The sequence below is a fragment of the Serinus canaria genome, chromosome 6 (assembly GCF_022539315.1).
Source record: "Serinus canaria isolate serCan28SL12 chromosome 6, serCan2020, whole genome shotgun sequence".
Taxonomy (NCBI): domain Eukaryota; kingdom Metazoa; phylum Chordata; class Aves; order Passeriformes; family Fringillidae; genus Serinus; species Serinus canaria.
Genome location: NC_066320.1, coordinates 19,384,750 through 19,402,652, shown reverse-complemented (window position 1 = coordinate 19,402,652; position 17,903 = coordinate 19,384,750). Strand labels below are relative to the sequence as shown.

The 17,903-nt window shown below is 35.6% G+C and overlaps 1 protein-coding gene across 3 annotated transcripts in view; it reads right to left on the bottom strand.

Annotated features, from left to right (window-relative positions):
* The window catches only part of MYOF (myoferlin), a 63,276-nt gene that overhangs the window by 22,876 nt on the left and 22,497 nt on the right, over positions 1-17,903 (bottom strand). For 2 of the 3 annotated variants that reach the window (XR_007777860.1, XM_009087288.4), the window contains exons 13-28: positions 17,651-17,754; positions 16,650-16,718; positions 16,484-16,527; positions 15,956-16,038; positions 13,725-13,763; positions 11,942-12,066; positions 11,369-11,485; positions 10,833-11,010; positions 9,836-9,960; positions 9,290-9,396; positions 6,851-7,043; positions 5,640-5,795; positions 4,483-4,614; positions 3,032-3,195; positions 1,241-1,355; positions 1,017-1,122 (exon numbers count right to left, since the gene is read on the bottom strand). Coding sequence is in view for 2 of the 3 variants with exons in the window: in XM_009087288.4 (XP_009085536.1) it covers positions 1,017-1,122; positions 1,241-1,355; positions 3,032-3,195; positions 4,483-4,614; positions 5,640-5,795; positions 6,851-7,043; positions 9,290-9,396; positions 9,836-9,960; positions 10,833-11,010; positions 11,369-11,485; positions 11,942-12,066; positions 13,725-13,763; positions 15,956-16,038; positions 16,484-16,527; positions 16,650-16,718; positions 17,651-17,754 (1,857 nt within the window). In the remaining variant the exon portion in view is untranslated. The remainder of the gene's footprint in view (positions 1-1,016; positions 1,123-1,240; positions 1,356-3,031; positions 3,196-4,482; positions 4,615-5,639; positions 5,796-6,850; positions 7,044-9,289; positions 9,397-9,835; positions 9,961-10,832; positions 11,011-11,368; positions 11,486-11,941; positions 12,067-13,724; positions 13,764-15,955; positions 16,039-16,483; positions 16,528-16,649; positions 16,719-17,650; positions 17,755-17,903) is intronic. The other variant, XM_030241096.2, reaches the window with a different exon arrangement.

Here is a 17,903-nt window from a genome sequence, read left to right as displayed (position 1 = left end):
TTACTGCACACTCCTACGAGGTATTCTAGATAAATATTTTTTTCTACTATAATAGCTAGTTATTTTTTTATTTAGAAGTTGAGAGTTTTCATTTGGTTTAGAACAAAAGAAAAATTTTCTATAGTTTTGCAAAATTTTGTGTTTTCCATTATCTGCCATGATCTTCCCTTTTTTCCCTATAATAATAAAAAATTATTTATTTTGTTTTCAAACCATCAAACCAATGCCCTGTAAATACTTTGCTATGAGTCACTGACTACTTTTTCCTATTGCTGTAGAATCCAACCTATGGTCTTGTGAGCTTGTTTACAACTTTCTGTGATGACAACAGTCTTAATTTATTGAAAGTAATAAGCATATTAGGATTTTCTAGCCTGACCTTATTACTAATATATATAATCTGAAAATCTCTGTCTAGCAGCACCTGACTCTTCACAGAAAGATTTTCAAGGTTTTTTTCATTTCAGAATTGCCTAATAACCGATATTTCATCCTGATCAGTCCTGCATGGCTCCCTTCCCATAAATTCAGTGCTGCTGTTCTGCTCTCAGCAAAACAGGAATCCTTCCTACACTTGTGTGGTGTGTGGTCAACACAAACTGGTTCCCCACTTCCTTTAGTCCCCAGACTTTCTGATTCACTTTATAGCATTATTATCATCCCAAAGCTGAAGGCTCACAGGTAAATTATCAGACAGATCCAAACCTGGCTTTGCCACATATTCTTGGTGCAATTACAGAGGTTTCAGGTCTCAACCTTCTGACTTCTCTAAAAGCCTCTCAACTGCTGCTACTAATCCATTAAAATGGAAATAGAAATAGATGCAGACAGTGAGCACTTTCTCAATGTCATATTATCTGATTCCTTAAGCAATTTTATCCAAATATTTCCGTGGTATTTTTCCATTGGGCAACCAATATCAGGCTCAGAATACTGCTACATTTTGACATGTGTCCTCCTTCATTATGAACAACAGCATGTTGTCCTAATATCAGCAGATGACCAGTAAATCTTACCATGTTCATCCACTGCTCGATTTAAATCGGATTTCCAAGCATCATCGTCCCACACCCATCCAAAAGGACATGTGAATTCACGTGGGGGTGGGGCTTTTTCTCCATTCTTTTATGTAAGGGAAATAGAACAGTTTTCTGCATTAGTAGGGTAAATACACTGAGTAGCAAAACACAGTAGTCCTTCTTCAAATCTTTACTTATCCAGTGAAAAATTCAACTCTCACCACGTCTGTGAAACTCTCCTCAGATGCTTTCCATTCCCCTCCAGGATAGCGACTCTCATTTTCATACACTTCATCAGTAAACTCAGTATGACCAGCATCAGCTTCAGTCAACAGACTGCACATCCAAAAAAAAATACAACAATAAATAAAACCCATCTCAGTTCACTACAGAAAACATACAGAAACACAGTACAGAATGTGCACACATAGGGGTATTCTGCACTGTCCAGCTATATGAAGGAAACTTAGAAAAAAACACTGAAGAAACTCTAGTTGTAGTAAGCAGTAGGAGGAACATTACTCATCAATATGAATGACTAGCAGGAATGATTTACTGCTGTTTTATTCAGGATCTGCTTTGAATACGTCCTCTCGGAAAAAGAAAAAACAATAAATTTAAGCGTAGGAAACAGGGACTCTGTATGAATCATATGCCTCTCTAAAGCACATGCATCTATGTATATACTAAAATTTGGTAATGTATTTAATTTTGTTTCCATTTATGCTGTTGACTAGGCAAGCAATCAATTAGCTAATATTTTTCTAATTTGCAGGTAAAAGAAATAGGAGAACATGAAATCAGATAAAAGCCTGTTGCTATCAGGAACAGTGGTTCACTGTGGTTCAGAAGGCACCAAAGTGTGTTCCACACTGCCCTTTGCTGGCCAAATCAAGCCACAGATCATCTCCCAGTGGAAGCAGCTGCATGGCAAAAATATGCATTTCAACAGGGCTTGATGCAATTTCTTCACATCATCTTATTCATAAAAACTATTAATTTAATATAAACAAAACCCCATCCCTTCATGCCTGTAACTGATGAAATTTTACAATAGCACATATTTTCCCCACACAGTTTTTCTATAGCAAGAGTTCTACATATTTTTCACTTTCAGAACACAGTAATTTAAAATGGGTCAAATATTTTCTTTTAGGAAGAAAGAAAACAGGATCTTTCTCATGCTGGTTTTTGTTTATGAAAGAAATAATGTTCCCAGTCTGGTTTAAAGTGTGGCAACACAGTCAGACTGGCACAACTCCAGAGATGAAAACCTCTGGCAGAGCAAGACTGAACCTGATGGAGCTGAGGAAGGACTGACACTTCATGAATTTGGTCTGCCAGGGGAGGAGCTGCCACATGGCACCACAACCTTCTACTGAAAGCAATACCTGCCTTGAGTCAGTTTGAGAAATAACCTGTGACCGTTGTTTGGTTTCTTGTTACTTTTCAATATTTAATGAAATAAACACAAAAAAACCATCCAGTCTTTGTGAATGCCCATGAAAATGCTGTAATGGTGCTGCTACAGCAAGAACTGCAGATTTATACTGGATGCCAGGATTAAGTTTCTATCCAGGAAAGATCCACCAATCCAAGGGTCTGCTCTGAAACCATCACAGCAGGATCTGTGAATCTCACATAGACACATGAAAGCCTCCTAGTAGCTTCCTAGTAGCTTCCCATTAAATACTATTATTATCCCTTTCTAAAAGATGAAGCATTGAGACCCAGAGAACATAAGCAATATAGCCATCATAATATGGGGATTGCAAAACCATAAGCTAGTTCTTAGAAATTGATGCTTTCTTTCTGTTGCCTGTTTTGTTTTACTTTTTAAAAAGGTAGTGTTAATTTTAGCACTATTAATTAGCTTTGACTATTGGCTGGTTTTTGCTGTCCTGGAACATTCAGCTTAAAATTCCTTTCTCATCCAAGAAAACAGAGAGGAGCTTTTACTCAACACCACAAATGCCTTTATTCCTATCTGCATAAAATTAAAAGAATCTGACCTTCTTTCAGGATCAACCATCCATTCTCCTTCCCAGTCCCAGCCCTTTGGGGGTAGAAAATACTCTCTTTTAAGTTTGATTTTTCCTGTAACATCAGAAAACTTGTGACGACCAACAAGTCCTGAGGTACCCCACTTTCCAAAAAGCAGAGCCTGATTTTCATACTGTGAGGGAAGAAAGCAAAAATCCAATTATTATTTAGGAATCAAAAACAGCTTTTAGGAGGAAAAAAATGATATATTTATGTAACTATTATAACTGAAACACTTTAGTATAAATTTACTTCCTCTGAAATTAAGTACTCCCTTTCTACATTACTTTGCAATGTCATCATCAATTTCTTTCTTTTATTTTCTTCTATGCTGCCTGGTAAATAATCTTCTCAATGTAATGCCTCCCTACAACTACAGTAAAAATTTCTCTAAATTAAAGCTCTGTTAAATAAAATTATGTTACATTGTTCAAAGAAGTTCCTTATGCTCCCTAAATGCATGATTTTGTAATTCATTTCCATCTCAAATCTCCTCCTATTAAAAATCCTTTCTTTTGTAATATGTAGAACTGAATCAAAATCTAGTCATAGTAGTTACCAGGGGCATGATTCTGATGTCAGCCCAGTCTATTTCCCCTCCTGGGATGATTTGTAGTTTATGACGGTCTTGAGTTTTCTGCCCTTAATCCTGGAAAACTGTTGGATTGTTGAAGACCAACAAAAGAGACATTCAATACCTCCTAAACTGTATACTTAAATAATGGCTTTGGACACCCATTGCTTTCAGTGACTTAGTACAGCCCTACTAAATATTTAAGCATAGGTGCGACAGTGCCATCACTGTTAAAATGTCTTTTTATTAGCTATTTTACTGCTGCTGGATTATATGCACCATTAGGTGATGTAGCATATAAAACACACCTGCTACTACCATCCAAAACATCTATTATTTGCTGTGGGAGTATTTCAGGCATTTGAATTCTGAATTTGTTAACTCTTCTCATTGAAATGTTATTGTATTATAGCATTTTGCCAGCAGCAGTAAATTTTCTGCTGCTACAAAAGAACTATTATTAATGAAACCACTCGTATGCAAGTATCATTTGTAGAAGTGAAGAAGCAATTAAAAAAAAGGGATTATTCACATGCCAAAACATAATAGTTTAGATCTCTATCCTAATTACACTGATAAAAATCTAAAATAAACATACTTGAAATCACTGGAGTCAACCAGATTTGTAGTGACTAACCAGTTCAGAATCTGGCTTGCTGAAGTTCATCTGGTAGGCACAATGGACTTGACCATTAATTGCCTTGAATGGGTTCTACTTGTTTCCTTATAATAAACACTACTCTCTCTTTCTGTCAAGAATGGAAAGAAATTCAAAAGAGCTCCAGCTGCATTGAATTCCTAACACACACATCCAAGTTTAAAGTAAGAAAGCAATGCTGGACATACCATTTCTGCAAAAACACTGAATGTTCCCTCTGCAAAGCTGTTGAACTTCTTTTCAACTGCACTGAGCCCCAGCCAAATGTTGATTCGCAGCTCTGCAGGCATTTTGACATCTTTCGTCTTGTCCTGTGGGTACTGGCACACAAACAAAAATGTTATCCTTTTTTCTGTTATGGAGGGATCAGAGCTTTCAGTAAAATATATATGTTATCAAAGAGATATGAGTAACAATACATTTTTATTTTTCTCCTCCTCCACTGCTTTTTCTCAAAAGTCAGTAATAAGTACTACAGGAGGAAAACATTCTTTAAATGGTACCTGCCTAGGGCATGTAAAAACCAAACACATTAATGGTAGTATCATCACTGTTCCTGTATATTCTCTCCCAAGTTTCATTCAGCAATGAGTTTTCAGTTTTGACAACAACTTAAACCTTCAATGTTGATAATTGGAGTTTCTTGTTGGGAGACTCTGGAAATGCAGAGGTTAGCAGGGATGGTCCAGTAAAAGCAGAATCAATGGTGGTTTGAATAAAACCAGGAAGACACAGGCTTGTCTGCATTGAGGGATTCATTCATTTACTACTAGTAAAATTACAAACTCTGTAAGTGCTCTTGTTTTACTGTCAGATTGCTTTTTTCCTGGTTAAGTTTATTTCAATTGAGTACAATTTCAGCTTAGATGGAGAAAGGCATTCCCATTCAAGAGTAAGACTCAATCCAGAGAGACAGCTTCTGGTTGTAGACATGCTCTATTGCTTACAGAAAACCATCCAAAACTTTAAATAGGTTTTTAGAACTCTGACTTACACTTGTTATTCCCCCTGAAACTTTCCATTTATGTCCAAATATGTGGAGTTGATATCAGCTCCAATCCCCAGTTATCAAATCAATCAATCTCCAGTAACACTTTAAAAGTTCTATAACAATTTTGAGCTCTTTTAGAAAAGTCTCAGAGATAGGGGCCAGTACTGGTTCTAACTGGCTTATGCTAAACCTAAAAGTTCTGTGATATTTTGAAGAAGCTGTATGCAGTTGGCTTCTAATCTGTCCTGAGTTTGATACCTCATTGTTCATAGTATGTTTGCATGTTTCACACTCATGTCAGATGGCATGTCAATTCAGGGAGTTAATTATTTCTTAAGGAGAAAAAAATTGTACCTTTAAGAAGATTGTTTGGGTCTTTCCACAGTATTTACCAGATGATTCAGGGCTTGCTGTGGAGTACAGCACTTGGTGTGCAGGAACACGAGCATAGGCCAGTCTTTTCTCCCCTCGGATCATCCATATGATCACATCAGGCATGCTGTTCTGTGGCTGAGGATTATTTGTGGGGAAAGGAGAGTTAAGAAGAGTAATTAATTGAACAAGAAACTAATCTAGAGCTGAGAAAAGAGAAACATAAACAAGGGCTTATGTCAAAGGATTTATAATTTAGAATAATGAATCATGACAAACATGATAAATAGAGGGAATTGTTTTGTTTTGCAAGTAAACAATATATAGTTCTGAAAGAAAAATAAAAAATACCATTGAGATTTTTGGAAAGCAAAGTAAGTTTTAATTTAAAAATCCTTATGTCTTTTATAAAGTTTTCTAGAGATGTTTTGTACCTAGAGTGCCTTAAGGTGATGACAGTGACTGGATGCCATATGCTTTGGACAGACCTGCTACACATTAAAGTGCTTCTGATGCTTCCACACTAAGGGTATGTAATCGCAAGACTTTTAGCAGAAGACAGAAACCACCTAGTACCTTTTTGGAGTTCTGTGCCCACCTTTGTGAGCTAGCTGCAAGTCTGGACAATTAATTGCTCTTTTTTTTTTTTTTTTTTTTTTTAAATCAGTAGCTCTACAGAGCAGAAGCAGCAAATTAAAAATAAAGCAATTTCTAAAATGTTGTGAAAACCAATTATGAGATAGTCAAGATAAAAACAGAAAACATTGGTGGAAATTTAAAAAAAAATCCACAGAAATAGATTTAACTCTGTTAGGAGTTGATTACTATGGCTACAAGCTGTGGAAATCCAACATATACCCTGCAGTCCCCGAACCAGAAAAGTGACTTGCACCTCTGGAAGAAAGGAGAGGACAGAATTGTCACTTAAACAGAATAGGGTCTATTCTACCAATCACAGAGTGATCATTACCCAACACACATTCTCAGTGAGAACACCTAACAAAAGAGTTTTGTTTAAGTAAATTGCAATTACAGAGGGCATCATGTTTTCTTTCACAGCATCTGAAATTACTATTCTATGGAGAGTGGATATTGCTTGATCAGCAGTGAAATTTACACCCATTTGTGTTAGACAGGTATTGCTAAACTAACCAGTACTGCTAAATCCCACACCAGTATTGTGAAGCATTTACCTCTTCACTCAGTTGCAGTAATCTATCCAACCAGTCCTCAATTTCTGTCAGAGTGGCTTTCACCTCAGTAGCTTCATTTCTCATCCTTGCTGCTGCTTCTCCAATCTGTTTGAGAGACTTGAGGCGCAGCTTTTCTATCTGAGTGTCAAGGACTGTAATATTAGATTTGCCTTCTATGAGGGGAAATGGTTTACTGAAAAGAGAATATTTATTATGGTTAATAATATAAGTGGCTTTTATTTAGTTAGACTCTAAATGCAGACATGCAAACGGATTGAGTGCCATCATTTCCTGTGATTGAAAACCACTGGAACAGTGCTACTTCATCTGTTTCTGCAGAGATTCTCACCTCACAAGGTATTTACAGTAAGCAAGGGAAAGGCTGTACTTACATAACAAGCACCAAGGCAGAACACCTTGAGGTGTTTGCTGTAATGTAATTGCCACGAATCAAAACAAGGAAAATCCATTTCTCTATATGCTCACAGTAAAAAATTATCCTCTCAAAATGTACATCTCAAAACTGAAACCAGTGCCTTCAGACCAAGATTAGGTTCCTTTCCTTCACTGGGAACTGCATATTCACAGAAACTCAATATACAAATAAGGTTTGTGGCTATGACTAGATTTAGCTAACCCTCTGGCAAGAAAACATCTAAGAACTGTATAAGAAATCTGTGACACAGAACTTTTGAGTCAGCAGAGGGCAGAGTAAGTATTCAATGGAACCATGAAGCCATAGAACCCTGAGTTAGAAGGGACTCTCAAGGATCACTGAGCCCTGCCTCTGCACAGAACACCCCCAAAAAATCACACCACGTGTCTGACTGTGCTGTCCAATTCCATCAGAAAAATGAGAGGAGGTTTGAGGAAAAGGTAGCTTTTCAAAGACCAAGGACTGCATCTCTTTAGCAGAGTTCATTAAAATGTCTTTAATGTGATATTTTACAAAAACTTTAAAAATTTCCAAAGACACTGCCTAGTTTCTCTTCTTTGACCTACATTTAATGCTATGAACTTCTAAGGGTTTTGACTCTGTAAAACCTTGATAGTGACTATTGTGTCTTCCACTAGAGTTCGTTCTACTAATCTGAATGCAAGGGCTGTCTGCCCTGGGAGCTACTTTGACATCAATCACATGTACCAGATCATAACCTTCAGAAAGTTAAATAATTTTAGCTTTAAGTATTGCACTGAAAACTCTCTCAAACTCCTAACTCATTTCAACCTTAGCAGAGCAAGAAAAAAATCTATGAATTCAACACAGGGAGCTATGTCTTTGACAGAGGTTTTTTGAGTTTGTTGAAAAAAAACCCCAAAAGAGAGTTGTATTCCATCAGCAAAATGAAGTTCATTTGGTGCTATATCTAGGTGCTATTGCTCCATAATTGTTGAGTGATATTTTATAAAATAATGGTCTGAATTAATAACAATGCAAATAGGTGTCAGGATGAGGAAATGACCTGAAGTTTCCACACTGGTTCCATGTGACAAAAGTTTGCCCTTCACATTTTACTTTCCTCGAGTTTGTCAGTCCTTTTTATCTGTTTCTTTCAGATCACAGCATTCTTTGAAGTTAATAGTTTATATTTTTGCGTCAGTTTTCTATCATGTAATTCTTTGCTAGTACATACTGACCTCCACTGTTTGTTTTTCCTCTGCTAACTTTTTTATTGGCTCAACAACATGATGAATTTGTTCTTTCATTTCATGTTCTTTGTTATTTCCTCTTATGGATAATAATTGTTCTGTCATTTTCCGGTTACTTTTCCTGTGCTGTTTTATCACCCACTTGTTTACTCTCCCCATCTCAACATCTCCTTTTTTAATGTCTCTTTCTCATACAATTCCTTCCTCTCTATTTAGAATTTATTCTCTTTCAAAACTCAAAATGCTGACTCCTTTTGCCTTTCTCTGAATACCCTCTTACAAAGAGACACATTGACTAAAAGCTTATTCAAAAATACAATCTTTATGACTCATAATCCCTACATCCTTTTGATTTTTTTATTTTGGGCTTACCAGTGAAGAACTAGACTTTCTTCCCTCTTTAGTTTCAGAAATAACATTGAAACACAGGTAAACCAAAGGTACATGAGGAATTCTAAAGAAGCGTGGATGCAAGAAAGACAGTAGAGAGACCTAACAGTCATTTTCAGAAAAATCCTGCCTTGGATTTTTTCCAAGAGATACTGTTTTGGCTTATCACTGTCAGTAATAAAACTATCCTGAGATAATGGAGAATTACACAACCAGATGGATTATTTGGTTGGCAATATCCATGATGTTTTTACTTTTGGAATTTCAGTTCTTAGGTAATTTCATGGGATTAGTCAGTTTTATAGCCTCAGAATTTGTTTTCTGACTTAGCAGAGGCAATAACAAAGATTCTGAGCAGGCCTGGAATGATAACATAAGAGATAAAAAAAATTCTTTTACCTTATGTCTTCTGTAAGTTCATCAATCAGCTTCAACCACATCTCAGCTAATCTGTTTTCAGACACTTTAGCCTGCATTCCTGATTTTAAGGTGGCTAAATTGGATTGCTGAGGAATTTAAAAGAAAAGAATTTGCACTTATAAACTTCCCATGTGATTTATGGTCAGTAGGAACTTCAAGATTTTGATCTTATTTATTCGTCAGTGTAAAGGCCAAACCAAAAAAAGAGTCATGTTTAAACTTAATTTGTATTTAACAGGACTATTTTGATGTTCTCCCCCACTGTATTTAACAAAACATGCAAATAACAGTCCCACAGACTTAACAGCTCCAACCAACACTGAGGACTCTTCCTCCCCATGGGAATTCCCTGTGGCTTCAAGCAGGAGTGTGCTGAGCCTTGCCAAAATACAGGCCTGTAATTAACAGTGCCATTTGTTACATCAAGCAACTTTTAATTTTTATTTGTTACACCAAGCAAATTTTTCATTACACCTCTAAATGAACACAAGTAAAAATGAAAAAGAAAGATTTTAAATGTCTTACCAGTCTTTCAGCCATGTTTAGGATTACATTCACAGGGTCTAATCTATGACTTATGTCCTCCCAAAAAGAAGTCAGTGTCACAACTGGCTTTGTGTTAGCCCATGGCAAGTAGTAATAATAATTACCTGGTGTGAAACATTTGTATGTAAGGTTTAGAATTCAAGGCAGGAATACATACTGTACACTGTTGCTACATTCATATCATTTATGTACTACAAATCATTAAGAACATATAGGGTACTCCAAATTCACAAAAGGATTTGTGTTTTCAAGCCACTATAGCATCTGTTGAATGGTAAACATTAACTTCAAATTCTTTAAAATTGTTTCAAAATCCAACAGATTTTAAAAAATAAATTTGCTGTTAACATATTCTTTCCTAAAACATACTGATGTAGATAGCACATCAATATTACTTTATCTTTGAAATAAAATATTCAAATAATAATTTTCTAGAGTAAGCCTGATTATTTCATTTAATACACAGGAGAAAAAAACTTCTCTTTGCAGTTAATAAAAAAAATTATAGCCAAAATGTATTTTCCGGTCATCTAGCTTGCTTTTTTGTTTTTCCTAGGCTGAGAGATGTATGACTTAAAAACAAGTTGTTATTTTATTCTAAATCAGAATATTCAAAGCGTGTTTTCCCTACTCAACTGTAGATACCTCTAAAATAACGTGATTTCTTCTCCTGGCAAAGAAGAAGCGTGTATCTAGTATATGGTCAAAAGATTTCACTGAATTCTGTCAAAAATTTCACTAATAACCTCAGCAGGGCCTTGCAGCACGTATTCCATAAATGCAACTTCACCTCAAAAGCTCTGAAGAGCCCCGCGCCCTTTTCTGTCACATTTTCAGGAAGCGCTCAGTGCAGTTTGGGCTGACACTCCAAAGCTACAGACAGCAGACCCAAAAGGCAATTTTGGAGTATTTCATCCGCAGAGCAGAGCAGAGCAGAGCAGAGCAGAGCAGAGCAGAGCAGAGCAGGGCCTCTCACCATCGAAGACGGCGCGGCTGTACTGGGTGGTTGATGCCAAGGGTTTGCAGGTGCTGTCGAACTTGTTGCCGTAGTTGCCGATGCTCACCTCGAACTGGATGGGCTCCCCCGTGTCTTGCAGCATCGTGGCAGAATGAAACACGGCAGCCAAGCAGAACTTCCGTCTGCGCTGGTACTTCTACCAAAACAACCTTTTCAGTTGTATGTCAAAACAGGACCCACAGTTACAGAAAAACAATAGCAATATCTAAATGGAAATAACTTCAATATTTTTACTATTTTCTGAGAAGAAACCAAAAAATATAATGTGTAGAATAAATTACTCTATTTGATATTATAAAATGTTTCAGATTAACACTTCTTGCTACAAGGGCACAACATTTTTGTAGCCACTACTCCCAGCCACCAGCAAAGGCCTCTCTTAACTTGGAGATTGAATTCTATTGTACTGATTTTAGTGAGTTAGATCACTCTCTAAAAACAACCAGCCAAGGCACACCTCCACTACCAACAGTGACAATAAAACAAGGATTTACCTCGACAACCAGTAAGTCATCATTAGGAATCATTTCTAATTTTTTATTAACAGGCTTGCTTTCAGATAATGTAGACAGTTCAACCAGAATTCTCCCTCTATACGCAACTCCTTCTCCCTGTAACATAAACACACACCACATCAAATTTCATATATGTGCCCTAAAGGAGATTATATTTTGCGTATATTATATTCACTGAAGTGTTCTCCAAACTCATGCAGAGGCATGGATGGAACATATTGGAACAAGTGAAATAAAGTAGTTGGCTTAATGCCAAAAGTGAAAAACATATCTATGCAAACAAGGAAAGAAGAAACACAAATGCATGCAAAGGTACAGTTCGTGAAAATCGTCAAAATCACTGCTGCTTCTTCAAAAATTTCTTTAAAACAAAACCAGATAGGAATGGAAAATACTATCATACTTCCTTATTAATCTTAAATATAAAATATTATTCAAAAATAAAGAGTAAGAGGTGTGTAATGTGAAAAAACACATCAAAATGATTAATTCATTGAATTAAAATGAATTGGGTTAATTCTTTTATAAAAAACAATAAATACAGAAACTTACCTTTCCAAAGTTTAATTCATCATATGGGTCTGGGAATCCAGTGTATTCTCTTGGACTTCCATAAAAGTTTAGGTAACAAGGCCCAAATGTTGGTAAAAAGCCAACTTCAGTTTCCCCAGAGTTTACTAACAGAAGACATTACCATTATATCTTGTTAATTACCATATTGAGCCAGAAAGAAACAAGTAACATTAGAAGAAATGTTAGATATTAGTTAGGTATTAGTAATATGAGAACACTTTTTTCTCTGGATATGCTGTATGAATTTAAAGTAATTATACCACTGTACCTAACTTCTTTCTTCACTGCACAGCACTTACACTAAATGCAGCAAAACACTTCATGCAACACAACACTTCATGCAGCAAAAATCCCACAGAATGAGAAGAATTTACGTCCCACTCCAAATATATGGCTTTAATTTATGTGCAAGGGTCATATGCTCTTATGCTAACAGAAAACATGTTTTCTAGAAAAAGTGAAGCTGAGTAAAACAGCATTTGCAATCACTTAAATGCACAGGCCAATGATCAAACTGAACAGGCACAGAAAAGATGCACTCTCTAGCAGAAAAAGAAGATGAGAAACAGGTCAACTTTGCAACAGAAATTTCCTGGAATGACCTGCAGCACAGAGAGGGATGCACTTGTGTCTCACAGGAAAAGAAGGCTGAGGTAGGACAGTGGCAGTAAAGGCTGTGCCTCGTGTGGCTGTGCCACTACGGAGTGACACGAGTGGATTGTAAAAGTGAATGTGATGTCTTGATGTCATTTCCTGTCAACAAAGGCATCTATAACCTGCACAATATTAAATAAAGATTTGCAGTTCTCTATTTTGCATTTGAATCAGAAACAGCTCAAAAATTGAATGAAAAAAAAAAATTTGAATAATGTCCAATTTTTAAAAATTCTAAGACTTAACTGCTCACATCAGACCTCAGTATGACTAGGTTTAAGATACAGATATGTGTTAAATTAATGCATTCACTACTTACTGATGTCAATAAATTAAACAGAGTATAAATTTAGCAAATATAAACAACAAAAAAACCCTCCCAAAACTGGAATAAAAATAATTTATTTTCTATATTTTTAATTTTCAAATTGTTTACTTTTAGAAGACTAATGATCATGTATAATAGAAAGTGACTCTAAGAAATTACTTCAGCCTTTAATTTAATATTATTTTATTAAGAAAGGAGGATAGTAAATGAAGTACCATGTGGATGAATGTTGATCACCTTTCAACTGTACTCCACTTGTATTTCTTTCTCACTACTTAAATATTTACCAGAAAGTCTCTCAAACCTAGATGTCCACCTGGAAAACGTCACCTCTCCAGGTAGTAACAGAATCAGTTTTTATTAGCTTGTTTATGTTATTAGCTTGTTTAGCTTGCTAAGCATAAGCAAAACAGCCACTAGTTATTTAAGGCAGTTATTTACTTCTGCAGGGCTCTGCAGTTGCAAATATATCTGTGATCGCATAGCTAAGCTAAAAAATTTCCAGCCATTGTTAGACTAAGCACTCTGTAATTGAAGCAACTACATGTTCATCTCTAACACACAGCTTGAAGCACCAGCCAAAGAGAAGTGTTTTCAAACCAATTCCAGTGCCAAAACTGGTTCATAGAGTTAGTTATGTTTGATACTCTTTAATCACAATGGTGATATCTTTTAGACAAAGAATTATTAAAAATATTTTTGAGCTGATGGAGTATCTTAGGCAATACTCTTCAGTTTGGGCAATGGAACACAAAATCAGTAACAGGTGAAGAGATAAACCTTCATATGATGAAGCCCCTGTTCCCGAAGATGAAAAATCTATATTATGAAAAGAGAAGCAGTTACATGACGAGTGACAATAGCATTTAAAATAAAAAACACATCACAAAGCAATCTCCTTTAAAAATAAAGTTGAAAGCCTGAGAGAAAATAAATTTCATATGGGCTAGAATTTTGCATCTGGTTAATATATGAAGGTAATATAAATATATTACTCTTCCTGTATAAATTCCAAAGGGCAAAAAACCAGCATATATCTGACAAATAGTGCTTATTTTTCAGCTTTATACAATTCTCCTCCACACGAAATACAGATTTATTTTTAAAACTCCTTTTAAAATCTTAAGGACATTTTAAAACCCCACTACATTTCAGGGCCCCTTAGGGTATCTCATTTACATTTACTGAGGACTACAGACTAGTTCAGTTTCACAATCCTTTAGAAGCCAGACCAGGCTTCAGCACAGCACTCAATAGGAGATAACAGAAATGGCTATTCCAATGCCAGTACCTCAGCAGAGAGAGAAACCAAAGTAGTCTCCCCAGTTACTGAGTGCCTGGCTTTGAAGTGTAAATGCTCTGTGACTCAGCTGCAGTTCAGGATACAGACTCACAGGGCAGTACAAGTGATCTCTCCAGAGCTGAATTCTCCCCAACAGCCCAACCCCTCTCTCTTGGCTTTCCCATTGCCTTTTTCTTTAGCTTCTGGCTGTGCACAGGATATATAAAAAGAATATTTGCATGAAGTCTTACTTCAACAGCAGCCCTTCTAAGAGGACTATTTTATAAGCTTTTATGTGACTGGAAATACAATTCCATCCAATTCTTGCCTCAAGTCAGTATAGGATGGGAGCCACTGACTTTGTTTTTAAACACCTCATATAGCCACCAACTTAAGGACAAATTGGTCTGTCTCAGACAAGCACATATCATGTAGATTTTATAAATACAAAAGAAAAAAATAGTAATTTAGATTCTTATTGTGACAATGCTGAAAATGATTTTGAGACAATGTCCTTCAAACTATTGTAGACAGTCAGATAAACACATGTTAAGCCTGTTTAACCTTGAGCCTTACAATGCTGTTTGGATAAGTAATATGCCAAGTTATGTTCACTAAAAAGATAAAAACAATTTTTCTGGCAAGTTAACACAGAATCCTAGTGTGGGAGCTGGCCCAGTTGTGTGAAAGATCTTGCTAAAAAAAGAGGTGGTTACAGATTTGGATCACTAAGAAATTATCAATAATCACAAGATTATATTAGAATATAAATGTAAGTGGAGTTTTTCTAATATTTTCCAAAATGTTGACAGGAAAATGATTTCTTATAATATCTTAAAGAAGAGTTTTATTACAAAGCTATTTCCCAATGGGAACAATATGTTAGGGAGGGACCTCATATCTTGTCTAACTTGTTTTCTTGTAGTTAATCACTTTTGGGTTTTAGCTGTATGAAATTACATATCCAGCCATCTCTACTGATTGAAGCATATAAATCAACTGTCTGCAATCATAGCAGTGCAATCAAAATCAGAGTTACAAAATAGGAATACAGAGCACTCGTGCAATGAGATGCAGTGGCTACTTCTAGTCAGCTGCTGATCAGAGCAGAGACTGACCCAAGTTCCCCAGCATCTGCAAGCAGCCCAGTGGTGTCCAGGAAATGAGTATGTGGTTATAAATAGTTCCTTTAGGCTAACTACTCAGGAACATTCCACAGCTTTTAGGTTCTCTTCTCAGAGATAGAACAGGTACTCATAAGGTAGCAAAAGGAGTCTTGCTTACAAGTGTCCAAAGAAGTGGTTCTGAAGCAGTGACTCCAGATTGCCTTGAAATTAAATTTTTTATTAAGCATTAAGTAAATTTGCATATCTTACACATGGTAGATTGTGATATCACATCATTTTCGGAATTCACAAATTTACTCAGTTCATTAACATTATAGATATACATATATATATATATCTAGTGGAAAACCAAATCTTGAATTATGGCTATTTCCACCATGATGTGGTTTAGTCATTAAAATTTTAATACTTTACTTTTAGAAGTCCCATAGAATTTTAGTTTTCTAGGAGCATGGTTTTGAAAATTTCAAAAGGTACAGACAATCCTGTTGCCAGGGGATTGAGAAACTATGGATAAATATACACTTTCTTAGAACACTGATCTTTGCCATTCTGTGTAACACAAGAGAAGATAGTGTGTTACACACTGCTCAAGCAATTACCTTCAACCTCTCCTCCAGAAGAAGCAATTTTTGAGAGACTTAAATATGTTGTTCCAACTACATCATTTTTTGTGAGTCGATCCCTACAAAAAAAGGAAAAAAAATGAAGATTTTACTTAAATATAATGCTGGTCATCACATACAGTGGCAAGCTACTAGTACACACATTTTCTATGACCTGAGATGCTTCAATAGTACTAACAAAACCAGTAATGACAAGTCACAAAAGTAGGCTGTAATCTCTGAATAAGTCACCTTTTACACTATCATTAAACAGTGATAGTGCTCAGTTCTCGCTGCACACAATTAAAAATAATCTCATGTTACACTAATCAGATCTCTGGTAAAGAAACCATAAAGGTACTTAAACACTTGCTTAAATACTCTCATGCACTGTAAAAATACCTTACATCTATAGAACCAGACTTTCCTTATTATCTAATTTTCTTTTCTTATTATCATCTTTTCTTATTCTTTGCTTATTATGATTTAGCTTCATAAGCAATTTGATTAAAAGCCATAACTCACCAGTCAACAACTGAAAGTTTTATTTTCTCACACATCGAGGGAAACTGAAATAAAAAAGCAATGAAAGTAAAAAAAATCTCATTAGTTTTTTCACTTCTGCAATGTTAATGCCCTTAGTTCCAAAAAAAAGGCTGGTTAGTACAGAAACAAGGGTTAAAAAACTGACCTTGATTTGAAGATAAATAATTTGATTCCATTCTGGATTAGCATTTTTCTCAATTATGTTTGTGCAAACCTGCCAAAAATGAAATCAAATATACAATAGAACAACATCAAAGATAAAACAGAAAAAAAGTATTTACTAGCTATGATTTAGAACACATCATCATCTGATTGGAAAAGTTAGGGGTAGTAGAAAGTGAACCCTGGATTGATGCTGCAATGAGCCATTGATGCTCAATGAGTTTTCCACTGAAAACTACTGTTAGAGTAATCTGCATATGCAGCATTAATGGCTTTCAGAGGAAAACAAAATATTGAAACAGTATTTAAATATGAGATTTGGGTTATCCTAATTTTTTTTTCACTAGTGACAATTGAATGAAATTATTAAAGCTTGCTATTTCCACAAGCCACAATTTGACCTGCTTTTATCACTGCAGAGAAATGAGATGAAGGAATTACTTGATTTCAGCTTTCTTTATGCAGATTTTAGAGTAGATGAAGAATATATCCTAGGGGAGAGGCTGCATGATTTGCTGGTCATGTCTTCTTAATATCTTCTACACTACTGGGTGTGGTAACCTGACTATACAGCATACTAAATGACTGACAAAAAAATTTACTAGTAAAGAATATGAGTTGTGCAATTGTGCCCCAGATCAAATTTGGCATTCTAAGGAACACATTATTATTTAAATGTGCAAATGCAATTAATCTGTCCAGAAAGATCTGTATCACCAATTACTAAAAGCAATCAGGAACAATTGGTAGGCAAGCAATCTGGCATATGCCAGTTCTAGCCCTTAGTCATACATTCCTTTCATTAGTCATCAGTTTTACACCCTTTCTATTGTAGCTTGAAGCTTATAATTTCACAAAGTTAACTTCATTTTTTCATTTTTTTATTTCCATAGTTCCAGTAAAATTAAAAACTCATGTTGGCTTATGAAATCTGTTCTCAGGACTACAATTAGAGTACAAAGGTACAGATATTTACTAAATTACCTTTTTTCCAGCAAAAGAAACTTCTACAAATGGATCTACCAGGTTTTTCCTGTCTGCTTCTCCTCCAAATATTTCCTTGACAGTTTGTGCAAAAGCATCATCCACTGGAGAGGTGTCAAAGAGTAAATTAAGGTAGTTGTTTTATTATTATTTTTAATTTTTATTGTTATTACTATTATTATTCCTAAATAATAAATTGCCCATTGCAATCTTACCAAAATCAACCAGCTCACAGATCTAGGAAGGATAAACT